This window comes from Salminus brasiliensis, chromosome 17 (genome assembly GCF_030463535.1).
Source record: "Salminus brasiliensis chromosome 17, fSalBra1.hap2, whole genome shotgun sequence".
Taxonomy (NCBI): Eukaryota; Metazoa; Chordata; class Actinopteri; order Characiformes; family Bryconidae; genus Salminus; species Salminus brasiliensis.
The window spans coordinates 33,665,764-33,689,255 of record NC_132894.1 but is presented as its reverse complement, the minus strand read 5'-3'; the positions used below and the strand labels follow the sequence as shown (position 1 = coordinate 33,689,255).

Below are 23,492 nucleotides of genomic sequence, written 5' to 3'. Positions count from 1 at the left end.
ACTTAAACACCTGAGCAGCTCGAGTCGTATCGCCCAGCTCTACCCTCAATCACCCCCCCCCCCCCCTTCAGCAAGGACTCTGTGTGCCTGAATTCTGTACCACTCTGAAAGGGGAAACCGACGAGGAGCCAGTAATATTATATGCTGTGTCCTTTTACAGCAGAGACTGAAAACGCATCTCCTGAAACGGGTGCTGCTGAGATGTGCCACCGATGCACAGTAAAGCCTGCGTGGTGAGCCCTCAGCATGGAGGTCAGCGGTGGCCCTTGGTGCAGCTTGTTAACTTGCTGACGCACGGCCGCCGGTTAATGGGGTGGCTCGGCAGAAGTGGCTCTGCGTCTCGCGCCGGCCCTCGGAAAAAGTAAAGATTAACTTTCCAGTGAGCTCCCTCGCCCCATCCATCTTTTTGTGCACCCTCTGTTTAAAGTGCAGCACTTTCTGGGCACAGTTGCTTATCTGCAGCTGAAACTAAAAAAAAAAAGTTTGATTAATAATGCTTTCTGCTGTCAGACGGATTGTCCCATTACCCAAAAATTACACCGTCCTGCTCTTCGCCATATTTCACTGATGGGAGGAAATCATTGCACAGGGCTTCCCTGACCAGGTCTGGAATGAAGGTTCGGCTTTACAGACGCTAATGATTTTTCATGCCTGGGAAGCTGCCGCCCGAGGAGTTGTTTGTTTTTAGTGGCATCCAGGAAATGATCTGCCCTCGCCGCGTCCTCTCAGAGCTGGGCAATATCACGATATTTTATCGTATCAAGATAAATTTTGGTATCGTGATAGATAATAAGCTTTTCTAATCATACGGAGGAGACTGTTATTACTGCTTAATAAACACTGATCAGCTGCAGGTTTCATTACTAGCAGTGGGATTAGACTGGGTTAATTAGCTGAAGAGCAGCAGATGTTATAGAGTAGAAATCACTGGATTCGGTACGGGAGAGGATCTGAATAGTAGTTTTTAAGAATCTGCAGCTACTGATTAATTTACTGTATCGTGATAAATATTGTGTATCGTGAAAAAAAAGTTGTGATTAAATATTGTGATTAAATATCGTGATATAGTATTTTTTTACCATATCGCCCAGCCCTAGTTCCTCTCCCTTATAACAAATGGTACGATTTCCCATTCCGACAAATACATAGAAGATGCTTTGTGCTCTTCTGAATGGTCATATTTGGATGTGCTGCCGGTTCCTCATATCTCCGAGGCCGTTATCCATCCTCAAGGCCTGCATGTGTAATTTTTTTTTTTTTTTTTTTAAAGCTCTGTTCACCTTTTCTCTGAAATGTCACGTTTGGTCTTGGTGCCTTTCATGTCTGGTGGGCAGGTGATAATCTTGCATGTGTGGCAGGGGGCTTGGATTCATTAAACGCTCTCCTTCAGCTCCTTTCACAGTTTTCACACTGAGAGAAATTTAATTGCCTGTGGTCATAACGAATTTTTTATTTATTTTTTTTTTATTTATTTATTTATTCTGTGGGAAAAACCCTTTTCCCACAGAGATCGCGGCTCAGGGAGCGACGGCAGGATGAACAAACTGGACGCTGACGTCTCCATTCTGTAGTTTGCAGACACGTTTAGCGCCGTTCATCAGAAACGTGTTTATGGAGTGATCCATCATGATCCAGCATACTGTTGTTGTTGGGGGGGGTGGGGGGGTGGTTTCATCCCACAATGCAACTGTTTTTGTAGTGTTTACCGATGCGTAATCTGGATGCTGCTGACCCAGCGAGACGGGAGCGGCGTGTTTCGTGGTCATTACAGCATGTGGATGGAATGAAGAATAGTATCTGATGTAGCAAAGGCGTTTGACCTTCAAGTGACCTTCATTTGTATTTTGTGGTTAAACTGTTTGATATGCCTCCCACACCAAAAGGTCATGTCTAGGGTGTGTGTGTGTGTGTGTGTGTTAGGTTGTCGTCGCTGCCGGAACAAAACTTGTATCTCCATTTTTGTTTTTGCTGATCTATGTTTTTATCCGAATTAATTTGGGTAAAATCACTACCTTGACTTCCTTTGAAGGGTAAGAAGCTGATTGGTCAGGGAGGAGAGTCAGACTGAATTATACGATATTAAACACTATAAAAGTCATTTTAAGAAAGGTCTCGACTAAACTAATTAAGTCAGTCCAGAATGTCTGATTATAGAAACTGATACTAAAATAAAGGGATTTTACTGATCAGATTAATCAGCAGCTCGTCTGATCTAAACTGTGAGGCTCAGAGCTGGGCAATATCACGATATTTTATCGTATCGTGATAAATTTTGGTATTGTAACAAATAATAAGCTTTTCTAATCATATGGAGGAGACTGTTATTACTGCTTAATAAACACTGATCAGCTGCAGGTTTCATTACTAGCAGTGTGATTAGACTGGGTTAATTAGACGAAGAGCAGCAGATGTTATAGAGTAGAAATCACTGGATTCGGTACGGGAGAGGATCTGAATAGTAGTATTTAAGAATCTGTCGCTACTGATTACTTTACTGTATCGTGATAAATATCGTGTATCGCCAAAAAAATCGTTAAATATCGTGATATAGTATTTTTTACCGTATTGCCCAGCCCTAGTTCCTCTCTTATAACAAATGGTAACGGTTTAGCTGTTCTATAATGACATGATGACGTGTGTGTATATGTGTGTGTGTGTGTGTGTGTGTGTGATATATATATATATATATATATATATGTCATCCTCTGCTTTGTAGCTATCGGTTGTTTTGACATTAAGAGCGCTAGGCCGCTGCTTAGAGAAGCCCATGGCTGCTGATTGCTGGGACGAGGTTTGAGGGGTCAGAGTATGGCTGTGTCCAAAGCTGTGTTGTAGTGTCCAAAAAAGCAACAACAAAAACGGTCATTTTAAGAAAAGTCTCAACTAAATCAGTCAGTCCAGAACGTCCGACTATAGAAACTGATGCTTAAAAAAAGGGATTTTACTGATCAGATTAAACAGCAGCTCGTCTGATCTAAACTGTGAGGCTGGTTTATTATTTATACACTGGATCATTATTTATACATTTATACATTAATAATGGAACCCGAGCAGCGCAGCTGGTCATCGTTTAAGTACTGGCCACATCCACAGTCTACTAAAATGGTCATTAAGCCCACCTCTAAAGGCAGTCATCAGCCCGAGACTACTTAACGTATGTGCAGGTCAGATGTCGTCTGGGTTAAACGAGGTCTTCTGAGCTTAAACAAGACAAATGGTTTCAGATAGTCTATCTTTGCTTTCAGCAGCTATAAGTTGAGTTAAATTGAGTGCTCCTCGCGCTGCTGTGCTGCATCAGCTTTGGCTCGTCAACGCGGGGCTTTCCACTGCTCCCGACAGAAAGGCTGTGCGCTTCTGATTTTAAATATGCACAGTTGATAAAGGCAGTGGAGTTGAATCGAAGCTGAAGCTCTTTGCTGATTTGATTGATTTTTATTTATTTATTTATTTATTTTTAAATTTATTTTTCCCGCCCCGTGTCCTAAATTGGTTTAGCTGTTCTATTATGACACATAATGACATATATAGTCGTCCTCTGCTTTGTAGCTATCGGTCAGATTTGCCTGGTCATCACCTGGTCTTTCTTAACGATGATCGTGAGCAAGAATAGTGCTAACAAGAGACTGGGTTAATTAGATGAAGAGCAGCAGATGTCGAGGATAAATGACTGTATTCATTATGAGTGAGGATCTGATTAGTAGAATCTGACGATATTGATTAATTTACTGTATCGTGATAAATATTATGTATCGCAAACAATTATGATGACGTATATAGTCGTCCTCTGCTTTGTAGCTGTCGGTTGTTTTGACGTTCAGAGCGCTAGGCAGCTGCCTAGAGAAGCCCATGGCTGCTGATTGCTGGGACTGGGTTTTAGGGGGGTTCAGAGTATGGCTGTGTCCAAAGCTGTGGTGTCCAAAAAAGCTAAAGCTTTGAAATTTGCCTGGTCATCACCTTAGCAGATTTCTATTCACAGTAGCCGAAATTCCGCCCAGCGTTCCCAAACCTCAGTGGGTCAATTGAACCCCCTGGTTTCTGACCGGGAGAGAGATAATGACCTAGTTCAGTTATTTCTCTTTTATTCTTTGTGTGCGAGAGAGCTACTGAGCCGTGTTTAAGAGTGCAACACTTGGAGCTAATACACAGTAATCACCATGTCCATCTGTCTGTCCTCTATCCATCCACTAATTTTGGTTCTGGGCAGATGGACCTCATGTTTTAATGACCTGACTTATTTAATTATTTATAAAAAAATAAAAAATCTGAACACAAAATGTAGTATTACCATATGAATAAATGTATAATACTAAAATAATAGCCCATTCCGGAAAGTTCTCTTGGAGAAATATCTCTTGGTTTCGCTTCCCATGCACACAAAGTCTGAATGTAGGTCAATTGCAACAGCGCCAGGATTGTAAACCGTTGTGGGTTTCTCAACTATAAGAAGTAGAACATTGCTAATGGTGCCAGAAGTTGTAATTTACTCTTCGGAAGTGCAGACCTAAGGTTTTACGTAACGTCCGGCAAGCTTGTAACAGAGCCTTTTCTCCATGGCCGCTTGGCTGCAGTTGCAGGATGCCGAATAATGTATGTACAGTGGCATTTGGGGTTTGGGAACCCCCCTCCCCAATCAAAGGTTCTTCTACTCTGAATAGCTAAGCGAATAAAAGACGGCCCAAATTCCAAAAGACGTGACTTTAAATATTTAATATTTTAAGCAAGACTTTTTTTCGCATTGGCATCTTTTACAGTGTCAAAATAACGAAAAAGGAAAAGGGCCCGAAGCAAAGGTTCAGGCATCCTTCCGGGTCAGTACTCACTAATGCAAATGTTAGTAACTGGCCTTTGGCGAGAACCGCAGCTTGTTAACAGTTTTCGGAGAAGCTAAGAGCCTTTCGTTTCTGTCTGGCTGGTTTTCGCCCACTCTTTCTTTTAAGAGGCTTCTAGTTTGTGGGATCTGTGGGATTCTTGGGCTGTTTTGCATGCGCCGTTCTTTAGACGTCTGTCCACAGTTGCGTTTAGGCCCATTACCCTGCTGTAGGAGCCGCCCTCTGTTGGTCTTCGTCTGAGAAAATGCTGGAATTTTTTTTTAATTGAATGCACTGTTCCTTCGTAGGCTTGATCCGTCCACCCTGTACTTAACAGTAGAAGAGGTATTCTCGTAATGAAGTTCTGCACCTTTTCCCACCAGACATGGCTTCGCTTAACGTGAACGAACAGTGCCGTTTAAACGTTCTAAAATTAAGCACCAGTCTGGTTCTGGATGCTTCTATGACAGAGTTTCACGGTGAGGACGCTGGGAAGGTTATTGTCTGACATGCTGATTCTTTAGTGAATGTAATTTGTGCAAATATCGCTGCACAGTAGAACAGTGCACCGCTGCTCTTCCTGTAGATCTTTTGCGCTCAAACAGCGGTTTGCAGTTTTTTGGGATGGAGGTTTGTGTAATTCTAAGTTTTCTTGGCCTTCAAGACCTTGACACCTTTCCTCTAAGCTGCCAGGTCTTATTTACATCCCAAACGGACGTTACCGCTACCTTGCAACCTGCTTTGTAGCTATCGGTTATTTTGACGTTAAGAGTGCTAGGCCGCTGCTTAAAGAAGCCCATGGCTGCTGATTGCTGGGATGAGGTTTGAGGGGTCAGAGTATGGCTGTGTCTTTCTCAAGGATGATCGTGAACAAGCTATAGCGCTAACAAGCTCATTAAGGTCTGAGATCTCTTTAAAACGTATCTGAGCACTCAAATCTCCTGAATTGCCGAACTTTTGCGTGGGGCTACTTTTCAAATTTCGCTTTAAAATCGTAAACAAAACCGAAAAAAATCCCCTAATCTTGCTTATAATGTAGCAGAATGCTTCACCTTTGACTTGATACTTTTAGCAGATTTCTATTCACAGTAGCCGAAATTCCGCCCAGCGTTCCCAAACCTCAGTGGGTCAAGTGAATCCCCTGGTTTCTGACCGTGAGAGTCCAGTTTCCCGCAGCACCACCGCCCATCGCACGGCTCTCAGCTCTGTGAAAGCAGAAGCTAGAGTGTAGCAGACAGTTTACACGCCCGCGTCTGGTTGGACACTGTTATCAGCTGGGCTGATTTGCTGCAGTTATAACCAAGTTGTCAAATTTGATGCGCACCCTGTCTGTTTCTATAGTAACCATGAATGGTCAAGTGTTTGGGGTCTTTTTCCAGAGAGAAAAAGGGAGCTGTCTTGGCCTTTTGATTCGGTTGTGATTGCCCCCAACTATTCCTACTGTTCCTTCCTAAAGTGGAGCGGGAGCGGGAGGGGGGGGGGGGGGGTTGGGGGGTGGGTTGGTATGTTAAGAGCTTTCCAGCTCATTTTGTTTGGGTGAATGATTGACCAGCAGACATTCTCCAGTGCAGCAGTCAGTTGACCAGTGCAGACACTGAGGACTGTGCTGGGCGGCGCATCGATCCACCTTTAATTGATTACAATGGACCTTTTGTAGATAAGGCCTCCAGAATGTTGCAGTTGTACAGGGTCCAGAATGTAGTAATTGAAGACCTCCGCTGACTTGTGGTCTCTCGTCCGTCTCTGGAAGTGCTCTGCTCTGCTACAAGACCCATAACTTTTTACGTACTGATGCGCTCCATAAAGCTGACCGGCCCTGGCATAAGGCAGCCCGGACAGGGCCGAGCTGGATGGAGCCGCTGGCTCTGCTGGAGAGGTGCTGGCTGTAAAGCACAGTGACCGGTGTGTGTGTGTGTGTGTGTGTGTGTGTGTGTGTGTGTGTGTGTGTGTGTGTTCTCCTTGCTCCATCCCCAGGGAAGGTAGCGTGCAGCTGCTGCCGCCTCCTCTGCGGTCCTTCTCGTAAATTTGCACCAAATCTTCTGGGGGTTCGTTTGCAGGAGGAGAAATGCTAATGGACCTGCATTTCGGAGAAAATGTGCTGTTACAAGTCATTAAGCGTTCCCGGGGTTAGCATGGCATCGGGCCATTCCCGCCACAGCTGCTGTGTTGAGAAATGGCCCTAATTGGTCATCGTTCATGCACACCTGGACTCTATTTTGCAGTGTAATCTTGGTTAAGCGCAGAGCGAGAGGTTAGTGGTTTCAAGGATCACCTGTGGTGCGGAGTACATGTGTATTAATCTGCAATTCTGAGAGTTAGCAGAAGTGCTCGCTCAGACTTGTCGCACCATTGCCTGGAACCTAGCGTGAGGTGCTGAGTGGTTCAGATTTGTTGTTTTCAAGTTTTCTTTTAAGTGTTCTCTTTGTACTAATGCTGGTCTGTATGTGCAACCAACGTCAACTGGAGTAGCAAAGCCCCCTAGCCGATGTTAGCTAGAGTAGCGAACCCCTAGCCATCGTTGGTAAGAGTGGTTAACACTTATTCATTGTCAACTGGAGTAGCAAACCCCTAGGCGACTTGTGCTGGAGTAGTGAACCTCTAGCCATCGTTGGTAAGAGTGGCTAACACCTACTCAACATCAACTGGAGTGGCGAACCCCTAGGCGACTCCGGCTGGAGTGGCGAACCCCTAGGCGACTCCGGCTGGAGTGGCGAACCCCTAGGCGACTCCGGCTGGAGTGGCGAACCCCTAGGCGTCTCCGGCTGGAGTGGCGAACCCCTAGGCGTCTCCGGCTGGAGTGGCGAACCCCTAGGCGTCTCCGGCTGGAGTGGCGAACCCCTAGGCGTCTCCGGCTGGAGTGGCGAACCCCTAGGCGTCTCCGGCTGGAGTGGCGAACCCCTAGGCGACTCCGGCTGGAGTGGCGAACCTCTAGCCATCGTTGGTAAGAGTGGCTAACACCTACTCAACATCAACTGGAGTAGCGAACCCTTGGCTGTCGTATGCTGTAAGATTGACAGCATGGATAACAAGAATGGCTAAGGTGAGGGAGGAGAAACCCTAGAAGACAGACAGAGGGGAAGGAGTGAACGAGCAGGAGAGGAAAGAAAAGTTTCCAGATGGCCGTCTGCTGCAGATTCAGTGCTCTGGTATTAAGGGAAACTGCTAGTTATCTGTTGTTTGCCAGTGTGGCTCCAGCCTGCCACCTCAGCCTCTTCCATTACAGCGGAGATGGGGTGTGGTTTCTGACGACTTTGTCTTCAGGCAAATTTTAGCTCTATAGAGAAGATGTGATTTTGGTGGTGTTGATGTTTTGCAGGTGGAGAAGGGTATATGCTGTAGCTCGTAACGGACACCCTAGATCTTCTCATATCATGTATGGTGGCGGATCTGAGAGATCTTGAAACTTTCATTTGGCAGAAATGAAAAGTATGAGCTGTTTGTTTGTTTGTTTGTTTGTTTTATTGTACCAAGTTGAACTTGGCGTTGATTTGACTATTAAATAAACAACCGCAGGGCTATTTTAAAGCATGTGCTGCTTTGCATCCCATGATGTTGATGGATAGCCCCTCCGCTTCAGTAATTGTCCCTCGGGGCTGTCACAAATTTAGCTTGCTCCATGCTGACTCTGGAAACATTAAGCCTGCTTGTCCCTTTTTGTTTTCTTTGCCTTTTCTCCACAGATTCCGTCTTATCTGCTTCACGTTCTCTCAGATCTGCGTACCGGTTAAACTTTAGCAGAAAGACGTGCCCTCCCGAAGATTGCAGAGCAGATTTTTAGGTAGAGCCACGTCTAATGGTAGACGTGAGGCTAGGCATAGGCTAATTGTAGATAATGGCGCTAATTTGTGTGGGAACCAGGGGGCCGGCCGAGCTCCCGTTCCGAGCTCTAGTGCTATTTGGGCCTTCTGTCTGACCCAAGAGGATGAGTCAAAGGTACACAGGGAGGTAATTAGGCCGCCTTCTCTTTTCTTCTGACACGGCTCTGCTTTTAGACGGCGTCGGAGGCTAGCGCTGACAGGCTAGCATTACCGTAGTCTCTTGGCTACATCTTAAGGCCTCTTTGCGAAAGGATTTCAACTTTGCCCATAAATATCTGGCTCCTCTGCATTCCCTGCATTCCTTCTCGTTGCACTGCGAGTCTCCAGGCAGAGCACTCCCTCTCAGACTTGGCCTTGCACACATTTTTGAGCCACAGCTGCATTTGGTTGATGAGGTTAGCAGTCATAACATGAGGAACACGCTTTGCGAAGTCATTCTCGTAATGTTTTGCAGCAGGGCTGCACGATACGGGCATGGAACGGGCTGAGAGTGTAGCCGCTTAAATGGACAAAAGTATTGGGACACCTGCTCGTGAATTGTTCGATCGTTCTTCCGATATAATGAGAGCGCTTATCCTGCTTTTGTTGGAGCGCTGTCCAGGGAAGGCTTTCTGCTACTGGATTTTGGAGCATTGCCATAAGGATTTAATTGTGTTCAGCCACAACAGCGATAGGGAGGTCAGGCTGTTGGATGCAACTCCCCAACTCCTCCCAAAGCATTCATTCCAGAGAACATTGTTCTTCCACTCCTCCACAGTTAATGCTGGGGGCTTTGTACCCCTCTAGCCCACGCCTGGCATTAGGCAAGGTGCCAGTAGCACCCCGTTACTGCAGGTGCCGCTATGATCTAGTCGGTTTCAGCTCTACTGGTGGATGTTTGAGCTTAGGCAACCATGGGGCTGGGCGAACTCTCGTTCTGAGCTCTAGAGCTTTTGGGACCTCCTTTCTGACCCAGACAAAGGTCACCGTTACACAGCGAGGTAGTTAGGCCATCTTTTCATTTCTCCTGACCCGCTGACATGCCAGCATTTGAAGGCCTTTTTGCGAAACATGAATGGTGCCACTGCAGTTCTCTTGGCTAAAACAGTGCTGACCGATCTAGTAGGGCCAACACTGGGGAGCATCAATGGCCTTGCCAATAGCCTGGCGACGTTCGACAGCTGACATTCAATGGTCAACACCTTTTGTATACTTCTACTTCTACTGAATGAGTGCTGTGGTACTGCAGGGGGCGCTATGCAACTTTGGTCAATTTCAGGACTAATAGAATAGGACCGCATGCTGTAAAGTACCAACAAAGCTGGATGAACATGGGCTCTACAAGAAGTTTACCAAGGCCTTGCTCAGGCTCGCTCTTCATTTTGGAAGAGCCCCTTTAGGAAATGTAGGTTCTGAGCACCCCCCTCCCCCCACACATAATCTGATAGGGTCTTTTAATGCAGCACATGAGCAATATGGCTTAATTGTGTGTTTTTATTACAGAAACTCCTGTAAAAGCCCCAGTTTTCCATCCTATTTCCGAAGTGCAGAGCCGCCGTCTCCCGAGCTTTGTTGCCGTCTTTTAGGGCCCGACACACGGCTGCCATATGCGTAGCCTCCCGGACGTCTTGAAGCAGCTGAGCGTGTTGTTGATGCGATGGTGGTCTGATTTGACATGATTTCCATATCTCCATCTTGGCTCGCTGTGGTGCCGAGCTCCGCGGTCCAGCAGAGATTGATGCTCTTCCTTTCAAGACTCTTATCTCGTCTGGCCCGCAGTGGGGCTCACTCTGGACTCCACGTTCCCCTCTCCACGCTTTGTGTGGAACAATGCTCTCAGAGGAGCAGCTCGAACTCTTATCCGACATGTCAGCACTTCTTCAGTTTCCATTCCCCTCTATATTTTTTTTTTTGTTCCCTTCCTGTTTCATTATCTCTCACTGCGATCTGTTCTGTAGCTTTTATTGTTTTTTGGGGGTTCACATTTTATTTTCTGTCCGTCTCCCTTCTTTCCCGTGATCCTTCTCCCCTCGCCTCCCATCGCCTCATCACCGCTACACAGTAGCAAAGCTGTTTTCTCAGGGGCTCCTGCAGCTCTTCTCCACGCTGGTTTTGTTTGGGTGAGGGTATTTGTGTCCACGTCCTGTAATCCTGCCTGTTTACTGGAGATTAAATGGGAGGGGAGGGGAAGAGATCCAGGCCCCGAAATCCCTCCCATTTCAATGGAATTCGCTTGGTTGCTACCCCTCTAGCAAAGCACCATTATCTCAGTGTGTAATCAGAGCCCAGAATATAGGGATCACATTACGTGCCCCGTAATTCTTCTCGCTGTATTGCGCAAAAGCCTACGCAAGAGGCTTAGCACCTTGAGTCACGGAGTTGATCCCTGCTTTCGTTCTGATTTATTTAATTGACTTTCTGGGAACATCTTGTTCGGGTGCGCAGAGGTCCCGGCCCTGGTCCCGGTCCCGGTCCTGATCTTGTGAGCAAGGCTTCTGCTGCTCTCCTGTTGTAAATTTAAGAGGAGGCTTTATGGTTATGTTCAGTAAAATAAAACCCCAAAAAAGTGCATTTAACTGAAGGAGAAGTTCGGAATCAATTCCAGGCTACTGCTCCGAGGTCCTCGTGAATCTTTTTTTTAAAACCTGAGGTTCTTTTTAATGTCGTTGAACGTAGCCCAGGTCCACTGGTAGATGGTTAGAGCTTGGCATGTTTTGCTTCAGATCTTCACTGTTGATCATCTGCCACGTTCTTTTCCTTTTAGATTTACAATCTAATTTTTCCTCCTTCCATTAGAACTGACAGTGATGGATTCAGCTGCTCCCCAGCTAATGAAACCATCAGTTTGTCATTCAGGGCCCATTAGAACTTTTTATTGGAGCGCTGCTGAGGGTTTCTGGGCAGGAGCTTTAGGCCGGGTTCTTGCCGTGCAGTCTTTTTTTATTTATTTTTTATTACAGTTAGATGCCTCTTGGCCTCTCAAGCCCACATCAGGAGCCTAGCAGTGCATGAACCGCCGCTTACGTCTGACATCTCGCCTTCATCAGAAGGGGGAATCGATCTGCTCTGCTGCCGCTCTGAAGCTCGGGCCTTTGGACTGCTCCTTACGCCTGGGCTCAGCTGACTACAGGCAGGCTCGTCAGGTGTAGAGATGCACAGTGATATCCTGTTCCCACTTCCCAAACTGGAGCGCTGTGTAGATCTGTAATTCCAGACTGTTCCATCTGCTTCTCTGCATGCTTTGTTTATCAGCCTCCTTCCACCCTGTTCTCTTCAGTGCTCAGCGCCCTACAGGACTGACCTGTGGGGCGGGGGGTGTTGCGCTGGTATGAGTGGGTCAGTGGATTCTCTAGTAGTAGAATAATGATAGTGGTGGTGAAAGGGTGGCCGGTTAAATCCCAAATCCCAATCCCAAAGTGCTATGATTTATTTATTTATGTGTATATAATCTAAATGCGCACATTTTGTATTTTATGATGGTTAAAAACCTTAATAAAACAAAGTATAAAACATTGTCTTTTGTGTATATATATTTTTTTACTATTTATTTGCTTATTTATTTTTAATCAGTATAACATTTAAGGAAAAAGAAAGTGCTATGATTTTGATGTATTTTTTTAAAATAAATAAATAAATAAATAAATAAATAAATAAATAATAAGTGTGTGTGTATGTTTGCATGTATGTGTGTGTATATGTGTGTGTGTGTGTGTGTGTGTGTGTGTTGTATTTTATGATGTAGGTATTCCCAACCTTAAAAATAATTTTTTTTTTAATTATTATTATTATTTTTTAATCTGGCAATTCTACTACATATTGATGCACATCAGTGTAACATATTAAGAAAAAAAGTGCCATGATTTTTTTTTGTGAATGAATAGATGGATCTTCAGGTATTGGGTGGTTGTGTTGTTTTTTTGTTTTTTTTTGCCCAAACGAGCAACAGCTGGCCTTCTCTCAGATGACCTGTGAACATTGCGGTTCGTTCCATGCTGACCATCTCTATTAAGGCTGCCTGGAGTCGGAAGGCTCATTAAGTGTAGTGGTCTGATATTCTCTCTGATGTCTTGTCTCCTTTATGTTGGAGAGCAGACAGCTCCTGCCATTCTGACTTACTCTTTTGATCTTTCTGATTTCTGTGTCTGCCTCGGCCCGTTGTGCCGGTGATTCAGGCTGACGCTTTCGTGCTCGGTCCGTGTCTGGCAGTGATGTATTACCCAAAGTATCCTTCTTTTTCCGCGAGGCGAATTAGCAAGAAGTCTCGAGTCACGCAGAAAGGCCGTGCTCTGTTGCTGTAGGTGGAAGGATGTGGTTTAGTGTGTGTTATCTGAGCGCTATCTTGTTTTCTGAGAAAACACTGTGTGTGTGTGTGTGTGTGTGTGTGTTATTTACTCCATTTTAAAATAACTGTCTTTTAGCCGAATGCGCTTTAATGTCTTGAATGTGTTTTTTCTTTCTCTCCCCCTCTGTCTCTGTGTGTCTGGGCAGATATTTGGAGATTACTATCATTTCCGGCACCGCAGGGTGGTGAAGAGGTCTTTATCTGAACACAGAGGAACACACGTTCGCCTGCACAGAGAACCCCAGGTATGAGTGCAATACAGTGCATGCAGCTCTCTTGCAGGTGATCATCATGGTGCTGCTCACTTTGGGCGTGCCAGAAACCTCTGAGGCCGATGGGTCATCTTGTTCAGAGTGGAATGGCACTGGTAAAAGAACAGATCTAGGCTCTACATGCCTCAAAATAAAGGTGCTACAAAGGGTTCCTTCAAGTGGTGCCCCAAAAGAACCACTCCTGGTAGCATAACGAACTACGAGTGAGCAATGAACCTTTAAATTGGTGAAAAACCTTAAGTTGCACAGGTTCTGCATCAGCTCTGGTGAGATGAGCGAAGAACCTTGTAGAAGTTTGAGAAGAACAGGGGTTCTTATGGATCCAAAAGTGGTTAGCCCTCAAAGAATCCTTCGAAATGAATCCCAGTAGGAGTGTGTGTGGTATATTGGGGAAATATGAGAACAGATATCGGACCACTAATTAACTCCGATTTTAATTTCAGTGCTGTCTAGTTTGGAAGCGTGCCAGCCGGATTGGAGCGGCAGGGTAGTTGTCTGTAAGGGGAAGTAAACGGATAGCATCAAACAACAGTTCGTTCCGGCTACTCAAGCTGTTTGGGCGTTCTGGCCAAGATTAAATGAGTGGAGTGATGCAGTGTTCGTGCTGTTATTTCGCCGTAACAGGGTGGTGTTTTTTCCTTTTTCCTCTCCTCCACAAGCACTGTATCATTCCGCTCATATGATCTTATAATGAACCAAGGAGTGACTAAGACGTAAAAGCCCTGATTAAAAGAAGCTGAGCTGAAATGAAACTAAAAGCCTTGAGAAGGATCAAACTGACATGAAAACGGTTCTGTGAGCGAGCAAACCGAGCGTAATTAGTTTGTAGTCTGGAGGAGGAGTGAGTGCAGTTTGCTGCTGTGATGAAGCAACAAGCTGCCAGTTAAGGAACCATGATTTGGTGGAAGGAAATGCTAACATATGAAGTGCTGCGCTCACGCCTCAGTGTATTACTTACTTATTCTTACTTACTGACTCCCATAGCGATACTGGCTGACACGGGTGTCTGTTAGCTGATGCATCGGAGCTGGGGATCAAATCTCATATCAGATTTATTTGTATAGATTTTTACAGCCGACGTCACAAAGCATCTTTATAGGAAGCAGTAAAAGGACAAGAGGTCAACAAAACATGAAAACCTAAGACCCCCAGCAAGCAGCCAAAGTCAAGTCAAGTGGGTTTTATTGTAATTTCAGCTACATACAGAGTACATAGTGAAACGAAACGACGTTCCTCCAGGACCATGGTGCAACATAGACCCAGTGCATACAAAACACAACTGCAACACAATACAAGTGCGGACAGACAACACAACGCAGTACAGACAGAGGATAATAAATAATGACTGTAGTGTGCAAATTGTGCAATGTGTAATAAATAGAGTCCAGTGAGGTAGTAAGTTATTAGTGCAAATGCTTTGTGCAAAAATGCTTCCCCTTTTATCTGGGGTAAATGGTTAGAGAGAGAGAGAGAGAGAGAGAGAGAGAGCATGTAACAGAAAAGGCAACAGTTCAGGAGTTGAGTTGTGTTGAGGAGTCTGATGGCTTGGGGGAAGAAGCTGTTGCAGAGTCTGGTCGTGTTGGACCGGATGTTGTGGTACCTTCTTCCTGATGGCAGGAGGGAGAACAGTCTGTGTGAAGGGTGGGTGGAGTCATCCACAATGCTGGTAGCTTTGCGGATGCAGCGGGTGGTGTAAATGTCCATGACGGAGGGGAGAGAGACTCCGATGATCCTCTCAGCTGTCCTCACCATGGTTACAACGAATAACCCCAATTATTGATAAGTCACCGAACCGCCACATAAGACTACTGTTCTACTGCTCAGGTGTGCTGATGTAATCATCATAATATAGTAATATAATAAGTAATGTACTATAATGAAGAGATTGTAAGAGTAGTGGTGAAGATGATAATAGTAAGAAGCCAGCAGTCTGTGATCTAAAGAATCGTGATGGTTCATAATAGGAAATGGGGATGCAGTGCTTTGGCTACCTAGTGATGATGCATTGGCAGCACTTTGAGAAGCGGCGGTGGCTAACTGCACATGTGCCAGTGGAGGCATGTGCTGGTCTTCTCCGTCCTGGTGTTAGGAGCGTTACAAGTGATTGGGTGGAGTCCTAGTGAGCGAGTGAGTGAGTGGGTGGGTGTATTGGGTTAATTGGGTCGGCTAATTTTTTTTTATTTTTTTTTGGGGGGGGGGGGGGGTAATTGGGTTAAAAAAAATATATTAATAAGAAAGTTATATTAAATACTATCATATACTGCAATGGTTTCCACTGTTCTGCTGAACAACCCTGATGGTGGGAAGGGGGGGTATATATACCGTAATAATTTTAAATATCATTATTACATTTATATTTGTTGTGTAATCAAACTTGACTTGTTTGTTAGGCTTTTATCAGACACTGAGGCTGATTTTGGCCAAAAAATTGTATATCTTCACGCCCCGAGTTACCACTGATGGAGATACTGACTGTGGCTCAGGAGATGAAAGCTACGAACATGCTGCATCAATAAAAGTGTTTGATCAAATGAATTAAAGCACGTCATGCGTCTTTCAGCAGCATAACTTAAGCACCCCTACCCCCCTCCAAATTCACCTACCCTCCCACCCTGCCCCATAAGGCCTGAGATTTCTTGCCTGTTCGGAAATAGATTTCTCTTATCTCCGCAGTGATGAGCCTTGCTTACTTGTTCTGCTGTCCGTTTCTCCTGGTGCTCTGATGCTCTCTTTTGAACGTGATTGAAACATTTCCCTGTCAGCCGTCGGCTCGAACCGCGCAGCTGCGCTTGCTTTCATGTCGTCGTGTGCCACGTTCGTGTTGAAAGACACCTCAGAAGCTCCTTTGTGCTGCCCTTTTCTTGTCCACCTACCCCCGGCCTGTTTCCCCAGCCGTAAGAACAGCCTTCCCGCTTCTCTGAAGTCTAAAAGGTGACCGTTTGAAGTTCAGGTGATTTCAGTGCCTTCAATGGCTCGGCCTGACATCTGCAGCCGTTCAGGAGCGCCTGAATATTTGTCGGTCGCCGGCCCGCTCCGGTCCAGATGGCGAGATGTGAGGCGGTGTGCAACCCTAACCCCACACTTTCAGCTCCTGGGGCTATAGAAGTCTCCTTAATGGAAATCACCGACTGGATCAACATGGGCTATTACTCACCTTCTAGAAGGGGGCTGAAAACCTGCCTCGACGTGCTTGCGACCCGATGCTGCTGGAATGGCCTGCAGGAGTAAGCGTAACTTGCCCGGAGATGGAAAAGCACTCCATTGTCCAGTGTGCAGAAGTGATGAGGTGTGTGAATAATGAGGCCACCTGGGATCCCGCCACAACGGCTGCAGAGTGGCCTGGGCGTGCTCGTTTGTCTTTTCGAATGCGAGCGAGTATACTGGAACTGTGGTCAAGCGGCGTCCTTGAGCTTGAGCAGACGTTGGGCCACACTTCAGGGCTGCATATTCAAGTTCTGGGGGGGGCTGGGGCCTTTCCGTGATGCCTTGTTCTCGATTCTCTTGATTCAGCTCACCAGCTCGGTCCCTCATGAGTTCAATTATGCGTTGGAACAAACAGTGAAGGGGGTTGGGTTCATGGGACTGATTGGGAAAACCACTTCCTTAAACCGTGACTAATAGAGCCAAGACCAGAGTAATGGACAAAGACAGGTCCTGAAGCTGATTCGGTGAGCGAGTGCCTCAGTGATGGCTCCACTTCATCAAGTGAAGATGGAGGCCAGGCTGTTTTAGTACTGGTGGAGATGGAGATGTTGGATTTGATTGGGTGTGGATATCCTTTGTCATATGTTTGGTGGAGTCTGGTTGCTGTCCACCGGCCTTGCCCCCCCGCGATGTTAGCATGCTGGCTGCTATTGCAATGTTAGCATTACAACCTCATTGGCCTTGCCCTGCGTCTCTACCGCGATGTTAATGTGCTGGCTGCCATCATTGCTATTGCAGTGTAAGCACTGGTATTGCAATGTTAGCATTACTACCATACTGGCCTCACCCAGCATTGCTACCTTGGCGTTACTAGCTAAGCCACAAGCCCTTCAAATTTAGCAGCGAGGTAAAGGAATATTGTATTGATGTCACCCGTACGATCACGCTACGTTGCAGAATCCCTAGGCAGGTGATTTGAATGTATACGTGAGGAGCTTCTACACCAGTGCAGTTGTGGCACACAAGTTTGTCCTCCCTCTCAACAAGTCTTGATGGGATTTCCTTTGGCTGCCCTTCTCCGCTTCCTGTTGTTGAATTCCTTTGCTCCCTTAGCACCAAGCTGAAAGGGGAGCCTCCCAGCTTTTAAACAGACCCGATCATGAAAAAGGCCACTGATTGAGCGACACCTTGAACACTGTTACCTTTATTACACTCTTTGAAATCCGTTGCGGGACATGCTAGGAGGACGCCAGCATTGTTTTGTGCAAGCTTTTCCAAAAGAGAAGCTTTCTGGCCTGTTTGATTGACATCATAGCTTCGCTTTTCATGAGCCGTTTGGCCTAGAGCTTCAGATATCTCCTTCAAATAGGTTTTTTACCCACTACTCGCTATATTGGAAACGCCTGGTGAGCAGGGATGTTCTTAAGCGTTTCCAGATTACCAGCTTGCAGACTCATTTATAATGGAGATTTTATCTCCAGTGCTGGAGTCTGTGGTCTGCGTCGCTCAGTCCTTCCCCATAGCTCAGATAACTTGCTCGCCCCAGGCATTTGCCAATGTCTATCATCTGTTAAGGCGTACCGGCACAGACAGAATATACCTGAAATGCTGGGATGTTGAGCTTGACTTGTTTATCAGTAATCGCTTTTAATATGAGCGAATTGGCTGCAGAACCTTGAGCATGTTTTGTAGTGGGTGCGGAATGCTTTGTGGGGGCTCGGTGTAGGTGTTGCGTGGAAGTGTGATTACCATATTTCCCTCAGCAGCTGCTTAAGCGTAAAAGTGGTTTATCGATCAACAGAATGTGATTATTGATGTTTAGGAGCGTACACACCCACACACACGTGTTGATTTGAGCATGTGCTTCTGGATTTACAATGTTTCGAAGTCGAAGAATCTGGTGCCTGTTGAGGCACAGTTTTTTTTTTTTTTTTCAGCTCTCCATGTTGCCCCCTACCCTTCCAGTAGTGTATTGCATTTTGTCAGAATGGGTGCGTGCATCATGTGAATCTCCAAGGTCATTGGACAGCTCAAAGCACTTGGATGAGATCACTAATTGTCAAATTCAAGGTAGCCTGGGCTTCTCTTGTGGATTTTCAAGCCAAGGTACGTTGTGGCATCGCCAGGTTTCCGCTTCCTGACATCTCAACGATGGGACCAACAATGCTGTTCAAACCTGCAGAAGTCATCACTTCCTACTCCAAACAGATGAAAACTCCAGAAGCAGCGAATACACTTCTGCTGGCAAACTCTTGTTGACCATCATACCAGGTGGCTGGGCCTTCCCTGTGTCCTCTAGAGTTGGCTGGGACGGTCAGTATTTTAATGGGCGACGTGGATGCTATTCTGCAGGACTACAGGACTGCTGCTGCAGCACCTCCAGCATCAGCTTTTGGGGAGGAACAACAGGAGAGACAACATGCAATGGTATTGGTGGTGATGATGATGATGATGATGATGATGGTTCCTATTCGTTTTTCCCACCTATGGAGGAGGAATGTCGGAATACTTTGACGCATGCAGAGGTCTGTACACTTCTATTATAAGTTTACAGAGAAACGTGAATTTGGTCTTTTAAAGGGAATCTTCCGTTCATCTTCCCCCACCTTTCTCAACCTGGTCAGGCATGTCCTCGCTCTGGAGCCTACCTGGAATCATTGGGTGCAGGAGGCAGGAATACACCCTGGACAAGGCGCCAGTCCATTGCAGGGTTCCCCACACAACCATTTACTCGTAGCAACTAGCACTTGGACACTTTGACAAGAACCAAACTTTGATGGATAGACGACTGGGTCAGAACATCTCCCAAACATCATTTTTTTTAGTACACTGTTAAAAGTAAAAGATCCTTGAGGAACTTTGGGAGGTTCTTGAAGGTTCCTCCACAGTTTCAACCTTCAAGAACCTTCCAAAGTTCCTCAAGGATCTTTTACTTTTAACAGTGTACTGCAAAACAGATGTTTTTAGAAGGTTTTTTGAAGAAAGAGGTTTAAGAGGTTCCTCCACAGTACCAAAGGTGCCTCAGAGAAGGACAACTGACGAACCTGCGACCGAACTAGCCTTCATTCCTGTGGGGGTGATGATTAGAAGTCATAAAGGCACAGTGCCCAAAACATGACCTCTGGAAAAATGATGAAATGGGAGAATATCTGCAATATGATTCATTTCAGTGAAAATTTCTTTAATAACATGACCAAGAACAAGCCAACAAGGTGTTTGAGGACAAACGACTTCCTTTCCAAGCTCTGGGTTCGTGTTGTTTACTCGTCGCTCGCCGTTCACGGACACTTCTAGAGTCTCGTTGACGTCGGGGAGAAGATTCGGAGGTCATCTCCTCTCAGTTCCAGAAGCTCGTAGAGGATTAGAGAGAAATTGAAAGCGTCCACCGCTCCTCCATCCACCCTTTTTTATCGGAAAGCTTTCGACACGAGCGTGAAGGTAATAAACCAGGGTTTTGTTGGTCTCTGTTGACCGATCGAAATGAGCGTATTGCTTTTGATTGCTTCCGTGCCTCGTTGGCCCGCCAGAGGAGGATCATCTATGGATCTAAACCGAGCTCAGACAATATTTAGCTTGTTTCTGTGGAAGCAGGTCATGTAGGGTGATCTGTGATTGCCTTTGAAGTACACGGCCCCCACCAGTCACCCGAACCTCGAACCACAATCTGGGTCAATGCGGTTAACGGTTACCTACGTCTCTTCCGTCTTCCGACGTCAAACCGAGCTCCTCTCTTCACACTTTTTTTGTTGCGAGTGTCGTTTCCAGGCTAGTATCGCTCGTCAGCGAGCAGTAAAAGCAAGAGGAAGGGCGTTAATCGGGGGGAAAGTGAAGTCAGGGTGTGATTTATGAGCGTGGGCCGAGGAGTTGAACACTCATAACCTGAGCGCTGGGTAGCGGGTAATTCCCTCCAGCAGTCGCTGTGGGGAAAGCTGTGGTGTATTCTAGTCATCCTCATTCAGGGCTGCCACCGCCGTCCTGGCCGTGCTATCAGCTCTGTGTTTCTTACGCCTCCTGCTCCGCTGGCCTTTGCTGTTCTATTACATTTTCTGGACACTCCAGCTGCTTAAGTGAAACATCACAGTGCAAGGAGGGGGGGGGCAGCGTCAGGGTGGCCGGGCGGGCGATCTGCTGCAGTCGGCAGTTTTTTAACTGCTCCTCCCTGCTAGTTCTCTCGCGTGCTCTCTCTTTCTCGCCCTCAATTTGTCTCTCTTTCAGGTCTCACCCTCGCTTTCTCTCGCTTTCTGTGTCTGTTTCTCTCTCTCGTTCCTTCTCTCCACTCTTTTAATTCTTTACCTTTCTCGCGGTCTCTCGCAAGTTCTCGCGCTCTCTGCAGTTGTTTTCTATATGTTTGTCGAGGTCTCTTTTAGAGATGCACCGTTTACAGTTTTCTTGGTCGACTTTATTAATTAATTTATTTATTTATTTATTTAAAACATGACCAGCCAATTTCAAATTTCCAACTTTCTTTCTAAGAATTATAATCGACAGCATACAGAAGCGTCTTTTTAATAATATTCAGTATATATGAAATAAATGAAGTCTTTGATCTTTTTGGCTGTAGTAGATTAAACAGACATTAAACGCTTGAAAGACTTTGATTATATTGTATTTAAAGCATGTAACCACATTAAGGTGGAAATGTCAGTAGTGAAGCTAGACTGCTTCCGGCCGTGTCGTAATCAGTGGCTGAGGCCGCTGCCCTTTCATAAACCCACTCATAATTCCCCCAAACACCCTGACCAGAGTCTCCACTCCACCCTGTTTATCCATGTTCAGCTCCAGCAGAAAAACTCCGCCCGTAATGCGGCATTTTTAAGGAGGCGGCCAATAAAACGAGAGTTCAGCTGAACCGGAGTGAACGCGGGGCTGAACGGTGGGACAGATTTACTCATGTTTGCTATTACAAATGCTAGCTTGCTAATGTTGCTAACGTTCACGTGGTGGAAGAACTAAAGCTGCTGGATCTGACTGTGTGTTGATCTCGCCGCTGCGCTGCTGCAGACCTGCAGGGGACGCGCCTGGGGCAGGACAAACTAGCCTTTCCCCCCCAGTGGAGGGACTTCGTACAGTACACCATGTGGTCTCTCTCTCTCTCTCTCTCTGTCTCTCTGTCTGTCTCCTTTTCTCTCTCTGGCTCTGTCTCTCTCTCGCTCTGTCTCTCTCTCTGTGTCTCTCGCTCTGTCTGTCTCCTTTTCTCTCTCTTTATTTCTCTCTTGCTCTCCTTTGCTTTCTCTGTCTCTCTCTCTGTCTCTCTGTCTGTCTCCTTTTCTCTGTTTCTCTCTCGCTCTGTCTCTCTCTCTGTGTCTCTCTCTCTGTCTGTCTGTCTCCTTTTCTCTCTCTATTTCTCTCTCTGTCTCTCCTTTTCTCTCTGTCTGTCTGTCTTTCTGTCTCTCTCCTTTTCTCTCTCTTTATTTCTCTCTCCGTCTCTCTCTCCTCTCTCCTTTTCTCTCTTGCTCTCCTTTGCTCTCTTTTTTTCTCTCTCTCTCTCTCTCTCTCTCTCCTTTTCTCTGTCTGTCTCTTCTTGTCTCTCTGTCTGTCTGTCTCCTTTTCTCTCTCTTTATTTCTCTCTCTGTCTGTCTTTCTGTCTGTCTTTCTGTCTTTCTGTCTGTCTCTCTGTCTGTCTTTCTGTCTGTCTCCTTTTCTCTCTCTCCTTTTCTCTCTCTGTCTCTCCTTGTCTGTCTTTCTGGAGAGAGAGAAAAGGAGGGAGAGAAAAGGACTCTCTCCTTTTCTCTCTCTTTATTTCTCTCAATGCACGCTCTCTCCTGCTCTCACATTCATTAAAACAATTATGATTGTCGCTCTCTCATTATTTTAGGTTAATTAGTTTAATATTAGACTCACCCTTTTCTCACTTTTTATTCTTTAAACGTTCCACCGTTTAGGAAGCAGTTCTGCATTCGTCTGCAGTTTACAGAGCTCAGCGCACGCACACACACACACACACACACACACACACACACACACTGTTCGAGTGTGACGTCCCAGCCGAGCGCTCTTCTGATCCTGTAGTCACTTTCTCAAGCGTGCGGCTGCATTTTGTCACCTACATTTTCGGTGGTTTTTACTGCGGGCAGAAAAGTGCTGCCTCGTGTCCTGCTGACGCTCTCCTGCTGATCACATTTCTACACAAGCTAGCGAGATTGATCTGTGATTAGACGTGGGGAGCGCTGCAGCGCTGTGACCGTACGGCTGCGTGTAGAATTCAGGTTAGCAGGTGTGGACGGAGAGGATGCTGGTGTTTGCAGAGTTACTGACGCTGCAACAGCTGAGTTTGATGTCCTGTGGCCGACAACTAGGGCTGTCCCGATCGAGGTGTTGGCGATCGGCCGATACCGATCCCGATACAATCTGATCCTCGCATTTCTATAAAATTCCACTATTTTGGTACACACACACACACACACACAAATACACACCAGAGGTGGCTTCTTCGGCACCAGGGTTAATTATGGGTTAGGGCACCTAAGCTGTGGATGCCGGTCCTGGAGGATGGGGATCAAACCAGTGACCTTCTGATTCCAAGCTGCCGCCTCCAACTTTTTGGCCTCTGCTGCCCCGAATAATGACACTGGGTCATCTCAAAATATACACACACACACACACACACACTCTCTTCCACTCTAACTTTTGTGTGTGTGTGTCTGTCTGTCTCTCTCCAGGTAAAATGGGCAGAACAGCAGGTGGTGAAACAGCGGAAGAAGAGGGATATTTACTCCGAGCCAGATGACCCCAAGTTTGCACAGCAGTGGTACCTGGTGAGTGAGAGTGTCTGCAGACTTTGTCTTTCCCTCAGACGTTCAGGAGAAGGTGAAAGCTCCATCAGATCCGGGTAGAAGGACGCAATTCCGTTTGTGTCGGCTGTGTTCGGTTTGCTTCTATTAAACCCTGAATTATGCAACGCAGAACTCATTGACGTGACCACCCAGCCGAGCGTAATTCCTAATCAGTGTGGCATGCTTTGCTTTGCCTCCTCAAACAACAAGCGCACAAACAAGCTGTCAGTGTGACCGTGGCAGTACTGTGTAGCACATATGCAGGTTGATGGCTGACATGTTGCTCTGTCAGTCGCTCAACCGTCTTCATTTCTGTTATTCTGGAACGCCGGCTATGCTTGTCGTTGCTGTCACTC

At 46.2% G+C, this 23,492-nt stretch overlaps 1 protein-coding gene across 3 annotated transcripts in view; it reads left to right on the top strand.

The window, feature by feature from the left end:
* The window catches only part of furina (furin (paired basic amino acid cleaving enzyme) a), a 114,430-nt gene that overhangs the window by 43,142 nt on the left and 47,796 nt on the right, over positions 1-23,492 (top strand). For all 3 annotated transcript variants that reach the window (XM_072659858.1, XM_072659860.1, XM_072659859.1), the window contains exons 3-4: positions 13,094-13,192; positions 23,023-23,118. In XM_072659858.1, coding sequence (XP_072515959.1) covers positions 13,094-13,192; positions 23,023-23,118 — 195 coding nt within the window. The remainder of the gene's footprint in view (positions 1-13,093; positions 13,193-23,022; positions 23,119-23,492) is intronic.